This window comes from Zonotrichia leucophrys, chromosome 1 (assembly GCF_028769735.1).
Source record: "Zonotrichia leucophrys gambelii isolate GWCS_2022_RI chromosome 1, RI_Zleu_2.0, whole genome shotgun sequence".
Classification (NCBI taxonomy): Eukaryota; Metazoa; Chordata; class Aves; order Passeriformes; family Passerellidae; genus Zonotrichia; species Zonotrichia leucophrys.
In genome coordinates this window covers 116,045,425-116,064,843 of record NC_088169.1, presented here as the reverse complement: position 1 = coordinate 116,064,843, position 19,419 = coordinate 116,045,425, and the positions used below count along the sequence as shown (strand labels likewise).

The 19,419-nt window shown below is 56.1% G+C and overlaps 1 protein-coding gene across 2 annotated transcripts in view; it reads right to left on the bottom strand.

The window, feature by feature from the left end:
* The window catches only part of SLCO2B1 (solute carrier organic anion transporter family member 2B1), a 29,545-nt gene extending 13,874 nt beyond the window's left edge, over positions 1–15,671 (bottom strand). The window contains exons 1-7 of one of the 2 annotated variants that reach the window (XM_064728978.1): positions 15,548–15,671; positions 8,775–8,846; positions 4,889–5,026; positions 4,637–4,799; positions 3,022–3,249; positions 1,930–2,028; positions 1,438–1,568 (exon numbers count right to left, since the gene is read on the bottom strand). In XM_064728978.1, the coding sequence (XP_064585048.1) occupies positions 1,438–1,568; positions 1,930–2,028; positions 3,022–3,249; positions 4,637–4,799; positions 4,889–5,026; positions 8,775–8,843 (828 nt within the window). In that variant the 5' untranslated portion in view covers positions 8,844–8,846; positions 15,548–15,671. Of the gene's footprint in view, positions 1–1,437; positions 1,569–1,929; positions 2,029–3,021; positions 3,250–4,636; positions 4,800–4,888; positions 5,027–8,774; positions 8,853–15,546 lie in introns of both variants that reach the window. The other variant, XM_064728969.1, reaches the window with a different exon arrangement.
* Positions 15,672–19,419: the final 3,748 nt, after the last annotated feature.

The window sequence follows — 19,419 nt, the reverse complement described above, 5'->3', positions numbered from 1 at the left end:
GAACAGCACGTGGCAAACTTTCTGCAGGGCTTTTTATTTTAACATTTTTAGGCAGGGCCCCTTGCTAGTGCTGATACCCCCACAGGACAGGCGTGGCTGCCCTAGTGCCTCTCGTTCTGCAAGGAGGGCAGAATTTGGTTATTTGCTGTATCTTCCTACTATTATTTTTAGCCGTCAGCAGATTCCAAGAACTTTCTGAGGGAGATGTAAAAATGGGGGAAATCCAAGAATTCAAGAAATTCACATGCTGCAGAGGGACACGTGGGTGCTCAGCCATGTGGGATGCTCCCTACAGATCCCAGCCAGCAGAGCAGGGTGAGATCTTCCTGCTCCTTTTAAAATCAATAGCCTGCTCCCCCTTAAACCCTTCCAAGCTGCTCAGAGTGCAGCACTTGCCAGGAAGTGCAGCTGTGTTAGCTGGAAGTGCATTAGCTTCTCTCGAGAGGCGTTTATGAAATTAATATTCCCATCAGCCCTAATGAAGAACTTTTCCCTAAGATGAGCCCCGAGCCTGCTGGCCCAGGCCTTTCCCAAGGCTCGAGGGCAGCCCAGAGTGCAGGAGCAGCAATCAGGCACGCTGCATTTGGGGTCACCCCCCTCCTGCCATGCACAGGCACCCCATCACCTCACAGCTCACATCAGCCAGCAGCAGTACATCACTGCCCCATCACCTCACAGCTCCTGTCAGCAGCAGTGCATCACTGCCCCCCAAGCTGAGCTGGCAGAACAGGTCAGGGAAGCCCCAGTCTGCACTGATTCCTGTGGAGACTCAGGCAGTGTCAGGAGAAATGAAGGATTGCTCTGCACAGACTTGTTCAGACAGGGAGGTTTCGACGCTGTCTCGAGGTGCAGCACACGTGGAGGGCACTGACACACCTCCAGCACGGCCCGGAGGAGCACAGCTTCACCTCCTGAGCATGTCCCAGCAGCTCCAGCCACATCCCAGCCCTCAGAAACAGCTCCTCTGCCAGCACAGCTCGTTGTGCTCTGCTGCTCCCGAGGCGCTGCCACGCACAGCCGGGACGCTTGGGATGCTCCTGAGCTGTGTCAGGCCCTGGGGAGCAGCCCTGGACTGCTCAGACACCCCTGGGGAGCAGCCCTGGACTGCTCAGACACCCCTGAGGAGCAGCTCTGGACTGCTCAGACACTCCCTGCCCTGCTCCCCAGCTCTGCTGGAGAAGAGCTGTCCTCATCTGCCAGGAGCCCACTGATGGAATTTGAACTCCCCCTCCAAAATTAGTGATTTCTCCCGGACAAAAGCTGCCAGGATGGACAAAGCTGGTGCCCTTTGCCTCCCCTGGCAAACCTCTGCTAAACATGAGAGTCTGGGGCTGCATCCTCCCCTCGCCAAGGCACAGGACTCTCAGTGGTTCTGGCTCCCGAGGCTGGCATTTCAGCCCCACCGAGGTGTGTGTGTGTGTGCAGAACCTCTCCTACCTCTTTAGGCATTTCCCGTGGGAAGAAGAAGTATGGCAGGGCACACAGGGCCACCAGGCTGGCAGCCACCAGGAAGCCGAGCCACCAGGCCCCCACCCAGCGCGGGTCCTTGTTGGTGAGCTGCACCTCAGCTGCAAGAGGAGAGGAGAGGGGCATCAGACAGTGCTGGCACAAAGCAGGGACCCCAGTGCACCAAAGGCTGGCCCCTGCCACCCCCAGCACCAACCAGCCCCAAGGTGGTGGCTCCCAGCCCTGGGACCATCAGTCCTGGGGCCTGGGCAGCGTTTGTCCCCATCATCCCACCACTAAATCACATTTCATGGTCTCTGCCCCATTTCATTGCTGCCCCCAGGGCGTCCAAAGAGCCCCTTTGGATGGAGACAGCAGGCACAGGGATGTGCTGGATGCCCACTCTGCCCCACTGGCAGGGACAGAACAGAGAACCCCCAGGGGGCTGGAATCCCCTCTTCTCCCAAAGCTGTGGTGCCTCACCTGAGGTGACTTTGTCGATGTCCACGTAGAACCTGAGCATGGCAGAGCCCAGCATGAAGGCCACCCCCGGCCCCACGACGGTCAGGGAGAACAGGATTCCTGCGGGACACGAGAGCAGGGAGGGCTCAGCCTGGGCAAGGGGCCTGGGGGACACAGGAGCCTCAGGCTGGGACCAGGCTCTGCTGCACCTGCCTCCAGCACAGCCCATTGCCCTGGCAGCTTTCCCATCTCCAGGAGCAACAGCCCCATGCTCCCCACCTTCCTTTCCCACGTGGAATTCCCTTTGGCTCAGACCTCTCCTGACACTCAGCCTCCTAGAAGGCCTGCAGTACTCCCAGGAACAGGAGGTGCCCCTTGGCATCAGTAATCCAGGGAACACCAACTTTTACAAGGGGAAGGAGATAAAAGTTATCAGTGAACTCTTCTCTGTGAATTGCTGATAAAAGAAATCCACACATGTAAGATTCAACTCCTACCTTACATGTGAGAGGTTTGGATCATCTATCTACCAGAACAAAACTTGACGCTGTGCTTCCTTTTTTCAGCAGTAATGACCTGCTTTTGATCTACCTTTGCTGCTCCATTCAGTTCAAGGCTGTGACAGGTAACAGCTGGGAAAACTGGAAGGAGCTGCAAGGACCACCTTGTCCATCCCAGCACCCTGGGACACCCCTGTGGGCCTGTGCCCAAGCTGTTCTCCAGCAGCCCCTCTGCTGAAGGGTACCCTTCCCTCTCCCAGGTGGGTAATACTGCTTTCTTTGGTTTGTTTGGTTTGGTTTGGTTTTTTTGGCTTTGCTGACAGCTAAACAGAGTCCCCACTGCTGCCCCTTAAACCCACAGCTGCCACTTGTGAACACAGAGATCAGGCTGTCCCTCTGGTCCTTCCTGAAGCCTCTTTGGAGGAGGATATGGAGTTTTTGCCATCCTCAGGCCAAACCCCCAGCTTCTGCCCCAAACGGTGTTTCCCAGCTCTCCTGCTGCCTGCCCAAGCCTGAAGCACATAAACCCTTTCTGCAGAATCCTTCCTGGCCGTGGGCAGAGCAGAAGGGCTGTAATGAACCCTGCTCTCATTAATGCCCGGAACAGCCTCACCCAGGTAGAGGGGGGAGTTCCTGTGGCTGGCGAAGTCGTCGATGTAGGAGATGCCGAAGGGCTGGATGGGCACGCCGCCGATGCCCAGCAGGGCCTGGGCCACGAACATCACCAGCAGCACCTCGTGGTTCTCCCTGGAGCCGTGGGGAGGGCAGCTGGCATCGCTCAGGTTGGCCCCAGCGCCCGGGGCCCCGGGCTGGCACAGGTCCGTGGTGTTGCTGAAGGTGCCTGGGGTGACAAGGGGACAGCCCTGAGGAGCTGGGTCTGCAGGAAGGATTCTTCATTTAGGCACTGGAAGGCTCTGAGCTCTCCCTGCAGCCTTCTCCAGAACACCCCCAGCTCTGGATCTGCTCCAGCAACTCCACGTCCTTATCTCGGTCCTTGTCTTATCCTTATCCTGGTCTTAGATGGCAGGTGAAAGAAAACACAAAGAAGTGCAAAGATCGCTGCACTGGTGTTTACAGAGACAGGATCATGAGCCAGGAAAGCCTTCAAGGCTTTTCCTCCATCAAAGGTCACTCCAGGACCTTTGACAGACCGCCCAATACAGGTACCTGAGCAAACCTGCAGATTTTGTGAGCAGCTACCCAGGAAATGAGAGCTCGTTTTCCTCAGAAGAGGAAAGGGCTGATTCCAGCAGCCTCATCTTCCTCAGAACCCCAGGCAAGGGGGTGCTGGTGCTGACAGCAGGATTTCCATGGTTATGCCCCAGATCCTGTGGAATTCCAAGTACTTGGACACGGGCCCACCTGCAGCAGCACTGCTGAAACACCAACTCAGTGTTTCCAAGCTGGGGTTGCAGCTGGCCCCTGCTTGCAGCCAGCAATGGTTCACCTATTCAGCCTTCCTTTGGTCTCTGCAGTTGCCTGAACCAGCTGCTCTCCCTCTGGTGAGCCAAACATGTTTAGTGGAGGCTTCTAGAAGGTTTGCTGGAGCTTCATGGCAGGGACTGGGGAGGTAGCAAGTTACTTGTTTTCTCCTTTCTTTCTGTTCCCATCCCTTCATTTTCCTTAGGGAGAAAATCCCAACCCCACCCTGTCCTGTTCCCTCCATGAGTGATTTAAACCCTTTCTCAAGGGAGGCTGATATTCCCATGGGGTCTGAAACCTCAAGGACAGCCCAGCTAGACCAGGGAAGGCAGGTGAGGCTGGATGTGCAGCAAACAAGGGGAATCAGAGGCACAGCCTGCATTTTGATTGTTTTCCTGCCCTTTCCCATGGTTCCCACATCGCCCTGGCTCTGCTTTCCACCAGTAGCTGTTGCCTCTCAGGGCTGAGATGATTTCATTCTCAGAAAAATAAAATTTCCTGAGGACAAGCCAACAGCTTGGAGCTCCCTGTGCCTGGAGGGAAGGGCATTTCACAACAGCTCCCAGTGCCAGGGGGCAGGCATAGGTGGGATGTTGGGAAGGAATTGCTCCCTGTGAGGGTGGCTGCCAGGGAAGCCGTGGCTGCCCCTGGATCCCTGGGCTGGTGGAAGGTGTCTCTGCCATGGCAGGGGTGGAACGAGATGATCTTTATGGTGTTTTCCACACGAACCATCCTGTCATTCTGCTATTTGCTCCTGCTGTCCCAGGGCCCAGGGCAGGTTCCTGAGCAGGTTCCTGAGCACTCACTGGCCACGGAGCGGTCGTACTCGTAGGGCCCGGTGAGGAAGTGTGGCAGGGCCATGAGGAAGCCGGCCAGGGACACCAGCAGGGCCCCGCAGCCGATGAGGCGCGGCCGGTGCACGCGGCTGCCCAGGTAGCTGACAAAGACGATCAGCAGCGTGTTCCCAACCTGCAGGGACAGAGCAGCGCTGCGTCCCGGGCAGGGCAGCACGGGGACAGCGCCCAGGGGCACGGGGACACGGCTGGGGACACGCTCACCTCATTGAAGGAGGCCAGCAGCCCCGAGGTCTGGCTGGAGAGGCCGTAGCGGCGCTCGATGGTGGAGATGGAGCTCTTCAGGTAGCCCGAGACCAGGAGCTGGGAGAGCTGCAGCAGCCCATGGCAGAACACAAAGAACTGCCAACACAGAGATGGAACCCCCAGCAGGGTCACCCAGAGCTGCAGCACAACCAACTGCATCCCCCCCAGAAAGGCACCATTATCCAACCTAATCCTCTGACCACAAGCCCTGGAAATATCACCCCTGCTCTGCCAGCAGTGAAATCTCCTGAGATCAGGCCAGAACCACGGAATTGACCCCTGCCAAAGGTCACAGCAGGGTCAGTATCTGCGAGGAGGCTGTAATTTCTTAGCCTAGAAGTGGTTTTGGACAAACACAAGGCTTCAGCTGGGATGATCCCTGTTTGTGTTGGCCCTGTCCCTCGGATGCAGCAGCAGAAGGGAGGTTGCACAACACCCAGGGGCAGACAGCCATCCCAGTGCTGGCAGCTCTTCTGGGACAGGAACGAGCCCTGCCAAACACACCAGCAAACAACTCATGGAGAAAGTCAGGAGCTCAGGGACAAGAATTCAGGCTGCTTTCCTTTCCCTCTCTCAAAGCCCTAGATGTAAAACACATCTCCTTTGGAAAATGTGATGGCTCTATTCCACTTCCAGACTGAAGCCACCTCCCTCCTGGTGCCTTGTGGCTCTGCCAGGCACCCCTCCAGCCCCCGAAGGAGCTCAGATATCCAGCCCAAACAGCCTCAGGACACGGCCCACCCATCTCCCTGTGGGACAGGCTGGATGCCCTGGCTCCTTCCAGAGCTGCTGCCCCCAGCCTGGGCTGGTGCCCAAACCCTTGGGGCACTGCTCCTGCTCCGTGTGTTTCGCAGCAGCTCCCACCATGGAGAAACTGCTGAGCCTGGCCTGGATTTCTGGATTTCTGCTGCATCTCGTTCTGATCCAGGCCTCAATGAGGTCACTGCCATAGTGGGCTGCTCTGACAGCCAAGGCAGCAGCCCCAGCACAGAGAGGGGGAAGGTCAAACCCCTGGGAAGGGCAGGGCTGGGCTGAGGTCACTGCACACCAGGACAGCATCCAGGACCCCCCCTTCCAGGCTCATGTCACCACTGAGGGCTGCAACGTGTCTGGGCAGGGCAAGTGTCACCCAGCCAAAGGAAAGCGTCCCCAGTCAGCTTTGCTGAACTCCTGCGTTCCTCCCAGTCACTGCCCGTGTCCAGGCTCTGCTTCCTGAGCACATCAGCTCAGAGGGAAAGGCTGGAACCAGAGCTGCTCATTGCAGGCATCCACAGCATCCCCCTGAGCATCCAGATCCTGGAACTGCAGGGCTTTACAGAGCTGCCCAGCGCTGCCCTGCATCCTCTGCAGCTCAAAGTGCATTGGCAATCTGGTATTTCAGGAGAGATGGCCCTGCAGTGGCTTGGACAAGGACCCCAGTCTTGCCTCCAGGGGCTCTTGGCTCTCAGGCATCCATTTTTTGGCAGGAAAAGAAAGAGCAGCCTTTGCTTGGCCTTTGGATCCGCTGGACTGGTGGGACTGATGTGGTGCCCAGCAGGTGACCTGGACTGGCAGACACCAGGCTTTTCCCAAGGCCTTTTCCCCAGCAGCAGGACACACCATGGACACCAGGAGCAGCCCCAGGGCTGAGCTGTGCTTGTAGAGCCTTCCCTCAATCCATGGAATTAAACAGCTCAGAGAACCCAAACCACTGCTGCTCCCACCCACATGTGCAAGGGAACAGAGAAACACCCTCCATCCTAGGCAGCCAGCAAATCACAGGGTTGGGAATGAAACACCAGTAGTTCCTCTCCTGGTGGTGTGGAAAAAGCCCTTTTCCAAGGGCTGCCTGTGTTTGCAGGGTGGATGGAGCAGCTTGGCAGCAAACTCTGCCCTGAGGGCTCCCAGCTGACAGCAACACATCCCACCACGCTCCCTCCTCGTGCCTGGGACGTTCTGGGGCTCTTTCCAGAGAGGGTTTGTGCCTCAGCACGTGGCACAGGCACACTGGGCTGAGCTCATGGCAAATGGCTCTGGCAGGAAACAGCTGGAACCAGTTTGGCTTGGCCTGTGGCTGGGAGGGGGCTTAAATCCCATCCAGTGCCACCCCTGCCATGGCAGGGACAGCTCCCACTGTGCCAGTCCCATCCAGCCTGGTGCTGGGCACTGCCAGGCATCCAGGGGCCTCCCTACCCTCCCAGGGAACAACTCCTTCCCAATATCCCATCTAAATCACAGTGCTCCTTGAAGCCAAGCAGGGCAGGTTTTGGTTACGTCCCCCAGCTGCATTTGGACATGTGGTCATGGTTTTTGTGACACGCTCTCTGGAGATATAAATACCCATAAAAACTGCAGTGCTGTGATTTTTGGTCCTCCGGCCACTTCAAACACATCCAACCACATTGTGCAACGGTTCTGTGGCTCTGCAAGAGCCATTCAAACCCTGGGCTGCAAGTTTTGTTCTCTGAGGAAGTCATTTAGAAACCGGACAGGGCGGCCTGACTTCTTGAAAAATAAGCCCAGGAGAAAAGGGGAAAACATCCTGTGCTGAGGACAATTGTGCTCTTGGTGACAAGAGCTTCCTCCACATCTGCCCGTGGCAGGGCTTGCAACAGGAGGGTCTGTAAGGTCCCCCAACCCAAACCAGTCTGGGATTTTGGGATCTACCTTCACAGATACAGCAAAATACAGCTTGATTCTGCTGGCTTTGCCCCTCAATGGTTCAATCTTTGAACCCTTGAAAATATCTTCTCATGGAAAAATCAGCAGGGCCATAATTCTAGAGATAACCTTGCTGGGGAGTAAAGAAGAACCAAGCAAAGCCCAGCAGATAAAAAGCAGCTGAATGGGCTGAAAGAGGACTGGGGAGGAGCCTCAGGCCATGCTCTGTGTCTCCAGCCTCTGTGCAGGCTCTGCCTCAGTGACTCACTTTGCTCCTGCCACAGAAGGAGGGTGAGGAAATGCACCAGCATTTGTAGAAAAACCCTCAAAACCCCAAATCTTGCCCACAAAAGGGACAGAGAAGTCTTTAAATCCAACTGTCATGTTGTGCACTCTGGCCTGGTGAGAGTCCCTAATGAGCCAGGTAATTGGCTTCCAACTGCCCTGAATGTTGTGATGCACTGTGATAGGGCTGCCACTACTGGTAACAGGGAATTACCGAGCCAGAAGGGAACCAAGCAGATGTTTCAAGACACAGGGAACCATTCCAGGTGCAGCCTGTGGTTCTGCAGAGCTCCTCAAGCCCTCACATGGTGGGCCTGGGCTTGCACTGAATCTAGGAGGACCCAGGACTTAGAAGAAAGGCTTCCCACTGACAGAGCCAGGGCTAGATGGGCTCTTGGGCAGGAATTGTTCCCTGCACAGGGTGCCCAGAGCAGCTGTGGCTGCCCCTGGCAGTGCCCAAGGCCAGGTTGGACAGGGCTTGGAGCAGCCTGGGACAGTGGAAGGTGTCCCTGCCATGGCAGGGGTGGCACTGGATGGGCTTTAAGGTCCCTCCAACCCATCCCATCCCATCCCATCCCATCCCATCCCATCCCATCCCATCCCATCCCATCCCATCCCATCCCATCCCATCCCATCCCATCCCATCCCATCCCATCCCATCCCATCCCATCCCATCCCATCGTGTGATTCTCTGGAGGAGCAGGGAGTTAATAAACCTGCACTGAAACATCACAGCCCCACTGGCTCTGGAATGGAAACACCTCCACACCAAAGGCACCTGTGCCCTGGGAAACCCAGGGGGCATTTCCCAAGCACACCTGGTGCCCATAAATCCTCCCAGTGCCCTCTGCAGGGGGCTGAGCTGCTGTTTCCCAGCCCGGGGAGCCGAGGGGGTGCTGGGGAGGCAGGGGGTGTTTACCTTGATGCTGAGAAAGGGGCTCCTGCAGAGCCTGCTGCGGGCCACGTCGGGCTGGCTGCTCCCCGTCATGCCGTCAGCCTGTCAGGGATAAATCATCAGCACAATGCTCCTGGCTGGGCCTCAGCTCCCCCCTGCCCAGCAAAGCCCTGCCAAACACCCCCGCAGCGGGCACACGGGTCTCCCCGGCAGGCACCGATTGTTCCTGCCTTCCCTTTGCTCGGGGCACTTGGATTCTGCACAGCGACAAGGCAGCCTGCAAAATGTGGAACCCCAGAGGCTGCGAGGTGAAACGCTGCTCAGCAGGGCCAAGGACAACATTATGCAACACTTCTGGGGCCGGTGTGACTTGTTATCAATGGCCCGGGTGATGGGGCACCCTCAGCCGCTGCCAGCAGCAAACTCTGCCAGGGCAGCTGGCAAAGCTGATGGCTGTGCTGCCATCCAGAGGCTCCTCAGCTGCCTGGAGAAGTGCGAATCGAAGGGGAGCAGTGGGCTGCACAAATGGCTTTCCAGAGGGATCCCACGGGCTGCACAAATGGCTTTCCAGAGGGATCCCACGGGCTGCAGAACCCCAGAAGTTCTAGGGGATGCAAAGTCCTGGCCCTGCCCTGCCCAGCACTCTGCATCGCTCTGCAGGGATCTGTCCAGGCTCGGGGGCAGCAGCTCCTTGCTCAGCAAGCCCTTCCCATCCCTCCCTGTGCTGGGCACTGCTGGATTAAAGCCCTGCATCCCTGCGCATCGCATTGCCACCGCGGCGTTCCCGCATCTCCCCTGGAACTGCCCCTCCAGGCTCGCTTCTGGACCCTCAGCCATCACCTAAACGCGACCATGCAATGGAATTCCAGCCCGCGGGGAGCCAGCAGCCCCTCCTGCCCGCAGGTCTGCTTGCCTCCTCCCCAGGGACCCGCGATGGCTTTGTTGGGTTTCAGCGGCCAGGCTTCCTGCTCAGGAAGATGCATTGTTCCCAGGCACGCTAGAGCCATTAGGCTTTAACTTGTTGTTCAGCACATTCTAATAGATGTTTTCATCTCGGCAGCAAATGGGGTGAAAGGCTTCCCATTATTGTTGTGTGTAATTCTATTTCCCCCGTGATGAGAGGCAAAGGAGCGGGGACCCGCAGCCTCAAACTAATTAACAAAATGCAGGGCTTGATGTAACTTCTCGCAGGAGGAGCCTGCCCGTGCTGTGGCGTTCACAAACCCTGAGAGGTGAATTCCAGAGGGGACCTGCACGAGTTCTGAGTGCCCCAACAGCCTCTGCAGAACGCGATTGCTGCCCTCAGCCCGTGCTGAGAGAGACTGCTGTAACAAATCCAGCCTGGGATCAATACAGGGGGTTTGAGCCTCGATGGAAGCAGGCAGGAAAAACTGCCGGGCCCCTGGAGGTCTGGCTCAGCAGCGCTGGGGCAGAGGCACCTGCCTGGCTCCAGCCCTGATCAATTATTGACAGCCCCGGGCTTGCTGCTGCTGCTGCTGCCCCTGGGGTGCTCAGGGGGCAGGAAAAGGGTGGAACAGCAAAGGCAGGAGCCCAAAGGAGCCGGGATTTCCAGGGATGGGAACGCTCATGGAGCTGGAAGCAGGCTCCGTGTCCTCTAATGCCTTTGTCCCTCATTAGACCTGCAAACCACAAATCCAGAATGCACTCTGTCATCCTTTCCAGCTCTCCTTTACATGTGTGGAGGAAGGAGGGAGGGCGGCTGACCCCGGGCAGTGCTCAGCAGAGACCTCAAACACCAGGGTTTGCCAGCAGATCAGACTGAGCACAAACCCCTGCCCTCAGATCCCACCCAGCTCCTCTCCCTTAGGAAGGAAACCAAACAGAAAAGTACTTTGATCCTGCTGAGAGGACATCAAATAAAGAGGGAGATAAGGCCTAACTGATTCAAATGAAAAAAGAAGAAAGGAAGGAAAGGAAGGAAAGGAAGGAAAGGAAGGAAAGGAAGGAAAGGAAGGAAAGGAAGGAAGGAAGGAAGGAAGGAAGGAAGGAAGGAAGGAAGGAAGGAAGGAAGGAAGGAAGGAAGGAAGGAAGGAAGGAAGGAAGGAAGGAAGGAAGGAAGGAAGGAAGGAAGGAAGGAAGGAAGGAAGGGAGGAAGGAAGGAAGGAAGGAAGGAAGGAAGGAAGGAAGGAAGGAAGGAAGGAAGGAAGGAAGGAAGGAAGGAAGGAAGGAAGGAAGGAAGGAAGGAAGGAAGGAAGGAAGGAAGGAAGGAAGGAAGGAAGGAAGGAAGGAAGGAAGGAAGGAAGGAAGGCTGTTCAGAGTGTTGCAGATCCATCAGCTGCTGTTATTCCTTCAGCTACAGGTGCAGGGTTTGTCCTCAAAGCCCAGTTTTCTTCCCACTTCTGTCCTGGGTCAGTGCATCCCTCAGAAAGGCCTGGCATGGCAATCCCAGGGATCTGAGCTCAGCCTCACACCAAGGGATGCCACTAAAATCCTGCCAGGAATGCCAGCCTCGCCTGCCTGGCACCCCCTCCCTGCTGGGGACAGTGACTGCAGGGAGCTGCAGGCTGGGAATAACCCCCATCTGTGCAGGGAAGGATCCCTTGGCTTGGGAGGGACCTTAAAACTCACCCAGTGCCACCCCTGCCATAGCAGGGACACCTTCACTGTCCCAGCTGCTCCCAGGCGTGTCCAGCCTGGCCTGGGACACTGCAGGGATCCAGGGGCAGCCACAGGGAGGAATTCCCTTCCCAAATCCCATCTCATCCTGCCCTCTGGCAGTGGGAAGCTTTCCCTGTCCTGTCACTGCCTATATCTGGGACAATCTCCCAGACCATTTGCAGCACTGATTAAGATGCTCCACTTGTCCCCAGGCTGCCTCTGCTTTGACACCAGGGCAGCAGAAACGCCCCAAACCTCTCAGGGAGCTGCAGCAGGGTCTGGGCTGGGTGCTCAGCACCCTGTCCCATTCCCCAGGCCATTTCTCCTCCCAAAGCCTTCATCAGCAGCTGCTCCCCTGGGCTGAGCAAGGAGAGGCACACAGAGCGTGGGCTCAGCAGAGCGTGAGTAAATAACAGCCAATGTAACACAGCAAATTAAACCCCAGCAGGGCACTGGAAATGCCAGCAAATATTCCAGAATCTGTCTTCCTTCTGCTGAACAATTCTGCCTCTGGAGGCTGGAAGGGTGTCAGGGTGTGTATTTATGAGGGGGGTAATTTGTGTATTTATGTGCCTGGGCTGAAGGGGAAGCTGGCTTGGAAAATGTGGGTGCAGAGATGCTTTATAACACAACAGAAGGGAAAAGCAGTGGACACACAGCATGGAAAAAGACAGGGAACAAAAAGGGATGCAGGGATGTGCCCGAGAGCTGCTCCTGCCTTTCACCATGTGGCAAAAAGAAATGAGATGGGCCCAGCTCAGTGACTCTGTGTAATGAGAAACGGGCCACAGATGACAGAAACCTTACAAGAAATTAGAATAGGAAAGCATTGCTGGAGGTTAAAAATTAGAGGCGCAAGGAAAGCTGGTGTTGGAACACATGACGTGCAAGCACAGCAATGAGGGAGGGGCTCAGCCCTGCCCTGGTACCCCTCTGCCTGGGGATGATGGAGCCCTGCTCCCCAGGCGTGTGCTGTGTGCTGAGGCCTCCCAGAGCTGCCTGCCGCTCCCTGGCACCCAGGCTGAGGGGGCTCCTGCGGGGTGACCAGCAGCACTGTTAAACTGCTCCTGCCCCGTTCCTCCCGCCTTCCTGTGGGGCTCCAGGCTTTGGGGGGTCTGCCACACCAGGACTTCCCAGTTTTGCCCATTTTGCTCCTCCCCTCCACGGTTCCATGCAGAATTTTGAGCACAGAAGTCACCCCTGTGTTCTGGATGGAGGCAGGTGCTGAATACACCCCCTGGTCTGGGAGGGACAGATGTGGCTGTGCTGCAGGGAAGCCTTGTCCTGCACCCACTTTCTATCTTAGCACCTCCTCTGTGCCTGGCAGGCAAACCCTTCCTGCCTCGAGCAGCTCCAGCCCTGGGTGGGAGTCAAAGTGCTGAAGGAAGGATGAGGAGCCCAATTCCAGCAGGAATCTGCCTTTCCACAGGCTGCAGGCAGTGCTTGGCTCTGTGGACAAACACCTGCCAAGAGAAGCCTGAAGGGAAGAGATCCCAAACCACAGCTTCCCCCGTTTGGGCTTTCATACTCCATAAATACCTTCCTGATGTTTTTTCCCCTCTGTACTTCACTGCTGCTCGGACAGGAGTGAAAACTGAGAAAAACACAGATTTTCTGCTGAGTTCCTCTGAAAGCTGTGAGAGTTTGCAGTGTAAGGAACAGCTGGAGGAAACGGGCAGAGCCAGAGTGGCTCCAGGGACACAGACACCTCCGGTGAGAAAAATGAGCTTTTTGAAGGGGAAGCTGTTGCAAAACAAGGAGCAAGAGCCCCTGCAATGGCCCCGTGCCTCGAGCACACATCCTGAGTGGAAACCCCAGCAGCTCCCTGGAGCTGAGACCTCCTGGAGCAAACCAGAGCTTGTTTGCTATTTATTATCTGTAACTTCTGACAAAAGAAATCCCAACAAGTCCAGCTCCTCCATCTGCACTCATGGTCTGCCCAGGACCACAGATCTGCTCCTCACACTGAGTATTCCATGAGGAGCAGCTGCACCCCAATCCTGAACATTTATTTCCAAGGGACATTCCAGGGCAGCTCTTTACCCCCTCCACACTAACCCAGGGGCTACCAACCAGAGCATCCCCAAATTTTGGAGGTGGCCAGTAAAACTTGCTTCACCAGGAGCTGGGAATGATGCTGGCCACCTGCAAGCAACAGGGAGGGATGGATGGATGATGGATGGATGGATGGATGGATGGATGGATGGATGGATGGATGGATGGATGGATGGATGATGGATGGATGGATGGATGGATGGATGGATGGATGGAGGGATGGATGGATGGATGGATGGATGGATGGATGGATGGATGGATGGATGATGGATGGATGGATGGATGGATGGATGGATGGATGGATGGATGATGGATGGATGGATGGATGGATGGATGGATGGATGATGGATGGATGGATGGAGGAGCAGGGAAATGCTGCTGCCCGGAAAGGGAACTGAGCAGAGCTTAGGAGAAGTGAGAAAATTCCTTAGCCAGCAAGAGAGGAGCTGGCTGTGAACAGCAGATGAAACACTGTGGGGGGGACAGACCTGGTGACATTTCTGGGTGCTGATGGACAAGGAGCAAGTGCTGGAGTGAAGCCCCAGCCCGGAGCAGCTGGTGGGGGCTGGAGCTGGCACAGGAAAAGGAGGAAACGCTGGTATTTTGGGGAACTACCCAGTGTCCTTCTCCCATTATTTAACATTGGTGGACTGCACTGTCATCTGTACACTTGGAGGGACCAAGAAAGTCCAGTGCAAATGGAATTATCTTCCTGAGGTGCCCAGACGTGCAGCTGGAGGCACAGCTGGCCCCAGCCGGGCTGCCTGACAGCAACAAGCCCTTTCCTGCATCCCTGGGCGTGATCGTGTCCTGGGCTTTCTCCAGCCCTGCGCTCGCTCTCGGTTTTCCCTGGATGGCGCCTCAGAGCCTTGTGGTGTCCCAATCGTGTCTCAAGGCAGGAATTCCCCTTGCCGTCTGCTCTGCCTCCCACACTGCCTGCACTTCCCTGGAAAAACACCTTTCCAAAGCCTGCCGTGCCAATGGCAGGTGCTGAGGGGGGAAATAGAGCTCCCAGGCCATCCCCCAAAGCCACACCATGGCTCAAGACACCCAATATTTAACCTACTCCAGCCAGGGCACATGTGGCAGGTCCAGGGCAGGGCATGGGACAGAGCAGCATCCCTAGGGAAGCACTGGGAGCACACTGGGAGCCAGGAACCGCGGAGGAACCGGGGCTGGGAGCACACTGGGAGCCAGGAACCGCGGAGGAACCGGGGCTCTGTCCCACTGTCCCAAGCTGCTCCCAGCCCAGTCCAACCTGGCCTGGAGCACCGCCAGGGATCCAGGAGCAGCCAGTGTTTTTGGGACAGGCAGTGCATCCCCTCCTGGCACAGGGGTATCCTTGCCCTTGGGTGCCCATCTCCAGAGATGGGATCAGAGCGGCAGCCCCCACACAGGAGGGGACAGAGCCCACCCAGCCCTTGTCCCCATGCCCAGCAGGGACACCTGACAGAGCAGCAGGTGTGGCCAGCCCCAGCCCAACCCTGAAATCCGTGCTCCGGGGAGGACAGGCTGTTCCCAGGGCTGGCTCCCGGGGGATGTGCCCGTCCCAAAGGCTTGAGGGGACACGGCAGCTCCCCGTTTGCAGGAGCCAGCAGGAACACAACCTCCTGCTGCTCCCAGCGCCCTGCAGCCGGGGAAAGCTCGGCGGGAGCAGCTCAGCACTGAGCCCAGAGCCTCCCATGACTCTGGGGCTGCAGGACCAGCGCTCCTCCCTGCTGGAGAGGCTCGGCCAGGCTCCCTGTGCCAGCCGGGCACGGGTCAGATCCACGCTGCCTGGCCCCTTCCCAAGATCCCGGCTGCAAACAGGCAGTGCTTTTGTAGGAGAAGTGAATCCACGGGAGAAAGCCAGCGGGGCAGCAGCGGGAAAATGGGAAAATTCCCTGCAGCGCGAGAAATAAGTGGGAAAAGAAAAGACCCTCAGATAAACAAGCACAAGCAGAGAGGGAGCGACAGAGCACACGTGCAGAGGCTGGCGCGGAGCAGGCACGGCGGCACTCCTCTTTGCGCCCCTGAAGCTGCTCCCAGCGCAGCAGAGCCCTGCCGGAGCACAGAGCTCCCCTTGGCAGAGCCCGGGGGCAGCGCAGCCATCGTGCCCCGGCGGGCAGCCCTGCACACTCACCCGCGGGGCTCTCCCGATGCTCGCTCACCGCCGGCAGCCGGGCTGTCCCTCTGCCGCCGCCGCCGGGGCCATTCGGGCAGGTCCTGCCCGCCCGGGGGTGGGCATGGCTCTGCGGAGGTGGGGCTTCTTCCTACGCGCGCACTTTTAGCGGCGGAGCAAATCCCAATTTTGCAATCCCGTTCCATAGGGTTTCATGTATTCCTGTGCTTTCCTGCAGTCCCAGGGTGCCAGAGTGTGCGGTTTGCTGAGCCAGGGCTTTGCCAGCTGCGTACTCAGCCCCAGTCCCAACTGGGCTCGGCTTTCCCTCCAGCTCCAGTCCCCTCTCCCCTCCCTGCAAGGATCCCGTTCCTCCAGGGCACTTTCCTTGCGTTCATTTTCTCAATTTGCTTCATCGGCGGGGTATTTTTTCTATAAATTTTGAAGCCGTGGTGTAATCCTGGTATTTGGGAAAGGGAAACTTTGTTTATCTAACCCTGGACTATTTATTTTCAAGGTCTCCCCAGCACTCTCTTGCTCTGAGCCCTGAGGCTTTTCCAGATGAGAGCAAACAGGCAGCCCCATCCCTGCCTGCCCTCTGGCAGTGGGAGCCATTCCCTGTGTCCTGTCCCTCCAGGCTTTGTCCCCAGTCCCTCTCCAGGTTTCCTAGAGTCCCTTTATGCCCTAGAAGGGCTCTGAGCTCTCCCTGGAGCTTCTCCTCTCCAGGTGAGCACCCCCAGCTCTGCCAGCAGACAGGTGCACAAACACAGGCGAGCTCTGCCGGGGCAAATTCCCGCTTGGAATCCATAAAGCTGCAGCCACAAGCAGCTCCTGGCTATCCCAGCTCCGAGGGGGACATTTCCCCTCTCAGGGTGGTGGGGAGGCAGAGAAGGGCACAGACCTTTCCCTCCTGGCATTTCTCGGGCTCTGAGGATGGGACAGCCCGCAGGACATGCAGGGCAGAGGCACCTGATGTTTCCCTAGGGAAGATCATCTGCTTCCTGTGCACCAGCTCATTACACAGTAATTAAACCCCCTTTATTGGCTCTGGCAGCGCAGGAGGGTTTGGCTGGGCAGGACACAGCCACACCAGCGTGTCCCACAGCACCCGAGTGACCCCGAGCTGGGCTGCCCCTGCAGAGGGAAGGAACCTCACCGGCCCCAGAGGCTCTCCAGGCTGCAGGAAGGCATTCACAGATGGAAACAAATATTATTAATGTTTTACCGCTGCACAGCTCCTTCCTGTGCACAGAGCATCCCCCGGGACCCCGGAATGGGGGGATGTGGGGCTGGGAGGGGGCAGTAACCCGGGGAAGAGGAGAGTGTGCAGGGCAGCATGAGGCAGCCGCCCCAAAGAGCCCCGACACGGGATCCTGCAGGCAGGGAAAGGGAGAGGCGGGAATGTCCCGCTGCGATATTCCATGGGAGAAGAGCACCATCTATGGACTCAGCTCTCGCTCCGAGCTGCTCGGGGCTCCGCAGCTGCTGCGGCTGCTGCTCCATCCCACGGCCAGGGGGTGCCCAGAGCGCCTCGTCCCTGCTCCAGCTCCAGCTCCGGGACACGCCCTGGGATGCTCCCGAGGGATGCCCATCCATCCCGGGCAGGCTGGACAGGGCTTGGAGCCACCTGGGGCGGTGGAAGTGTAAAACCCCCCAGCCCAGCCCGATCCCAAAAAGCCCTGGTGTGTTCAGAGCAGGGCGGTGCTGGTCCTGGTGCCTCTGGAGCCTCTGGTGTCCTGCCTGCTGCTGCCGCTCTCTGGCCAAGAGATTTCCCGCTGCTCCTTCGGCTTTTAGGTCATTCAGGGCTTTGGTCTCCGAATGTTGGGATGTGCAGCCCCCGAGTGCCTCCCCAAAGGGTAATTCTTGTTACAGCAGGCAGGGGCTGGGGCAGGCGAGGGGGATGAGTGCTCTGGGGGATGTGCAGGGAGGAGAATTCCTTGGAACACTGGGGAGCAGCTCGCAGGAAATGATAGCAGCACTTACTGGTGCAAAGAGATTGCCAAATCTCACCGCTGAGATCAGGGATGTGCACTGATGATGGAATCCAGGCTTCCAGCCTGGAAAATTAGGGATCCCACAACTGCCCAGGCTCTGCTGCTTTTTCCAAGTGTGCTCTGGCTCAAGGCTTCAGCTGGGGTTGGAGAGGAGCAGCTCAGTGTCCTGGGTGGGAAATGGGACCTGTGGCCGCTTGTGGGCTGATCCTTTTCTGCCTGTGGGACTGGAAAAACCAGCTGGGTTAGGGCTGGGGTTTCACATCTGGCCTCTGCTGATGCCAGCCCAATGGCGGGATGCAAATGTTTGGAGTTGTGCAGAAATTGTTTGCAGAGCTGGGATTTAAATTGGGGCTGGTGGTAATCAGCTGCCTTGCCTCTATGAATTTTGGGGCTGCCTTCTGAATCCCTGCTTGGATCCTGCCTTTTGGTGTCTGTATTTGTAATGCTTGCAGAGGACAACAGGAAAGGGTCATCAGAACTAAAGTGAATAACTTGTCCTCTCTGCTTAATGAAAAATCCCAAACCACCACCAAAGGAAATAAGACCAGGATGTGTCAAATTCTGGGAAATGGGAATTGGGAAATCACAGGATTTCCACAGCAAGAAGAGAATTTTCCATTATTTTCTTAACCAAAAAAAGAAAAAGAAAAAATTTCTGTGTTTTTTTAATGACGGTTTAATTTTTTGGAACAGCCTGGTCTGGTGGAGGTGTCCCAGCCCGTTCCTTCCCAGTTGGAACCGCAGATGGCAGCACGACCCTGGGATTGCTGCCTCGCTGCTCCTACGGGACAGCAGCGCCATCCCAACGCCTTGCCTTGAAAACCCCGAGAAACCCAGCGGGAAACCGAATTTAAACTATTTGCGGACAAATAGGGCAAAACAAAAGGCAAAGTGCCGCGTCCTGCATGTGAATGCACGTTTAAGCACTTTTAATATTAAATGTGCTAATAGTTCAAGGAGCTTCTATTGCTTCTGTCTAAAGGAGAAGAGGTTTTAAAATTTGGAAGAAAAGATTTGCCATTACCCCTTTTACACAGCATCACTTCCAGCTCTGAGCTGGTGCCATGACACGCTGCCTACAAAGAATTAGGGGAGATAAAATAGTAATAATGTAATGATACAATAATACAATAATTATTATAACTTAGATGTTGAATTGTCTCATTTTGCTGAGAAGCTGCAGTGGGATCTGTGACACTAACGCTGTGCCAGATTGACTGAGTGTATTTAAAAAAGAATGAAGAAATTCCAAGCTAGTATTTATCTGCTTACACAGATAAAATACTTGTCAACTCAGCAACACACAGGTGCTGGCAGGAACTTATCCTTTATTTGTTATCCATCAGTTTAAAAACCCCCACACTTGTTAGTTCACATCTGTGTGGCTTTTCCCCCCACATTGTTACAGAAAATGCAGTTATCTTTTTACAAAACTCTTCAAATACCCTCAGCAATAAAAGTACTTTGAGGGTTATTAATGTGATTGAAAAATTACAAGCTAGACTGGAAAGCAGCTCTTTGTTGGAACAATAAGTGGGAAAGTCTTTGTTCTTGAGGTATTAAAATGCAAATGCTAAAAGCAAGAGGGTAGTGGTGTCATAAAAAGAAAATCATTATCTCAAAGGTGATTATTGCTTTACAGTTGTGAGTAATTTCCAAGTACTTCACATGCTTTTTCTCACTAATGGAAAACGACCTGTGTATGACTCCAATCACAAAAACAGCTTTGAAAAATCCTTTATTTAAGCCATCCAAAAATTATTTCTGCTCCATCTTAAAACCAAACAGTTCTGCTTCAAACGAGGGAGTGCATTTTACACCAGGCTGTGAAACCGTGGGGATACAGCCTGAAACCTGGGTGGAACCAGGCATGAGACAAGGCAGCAGCACATCCATCCTGCTT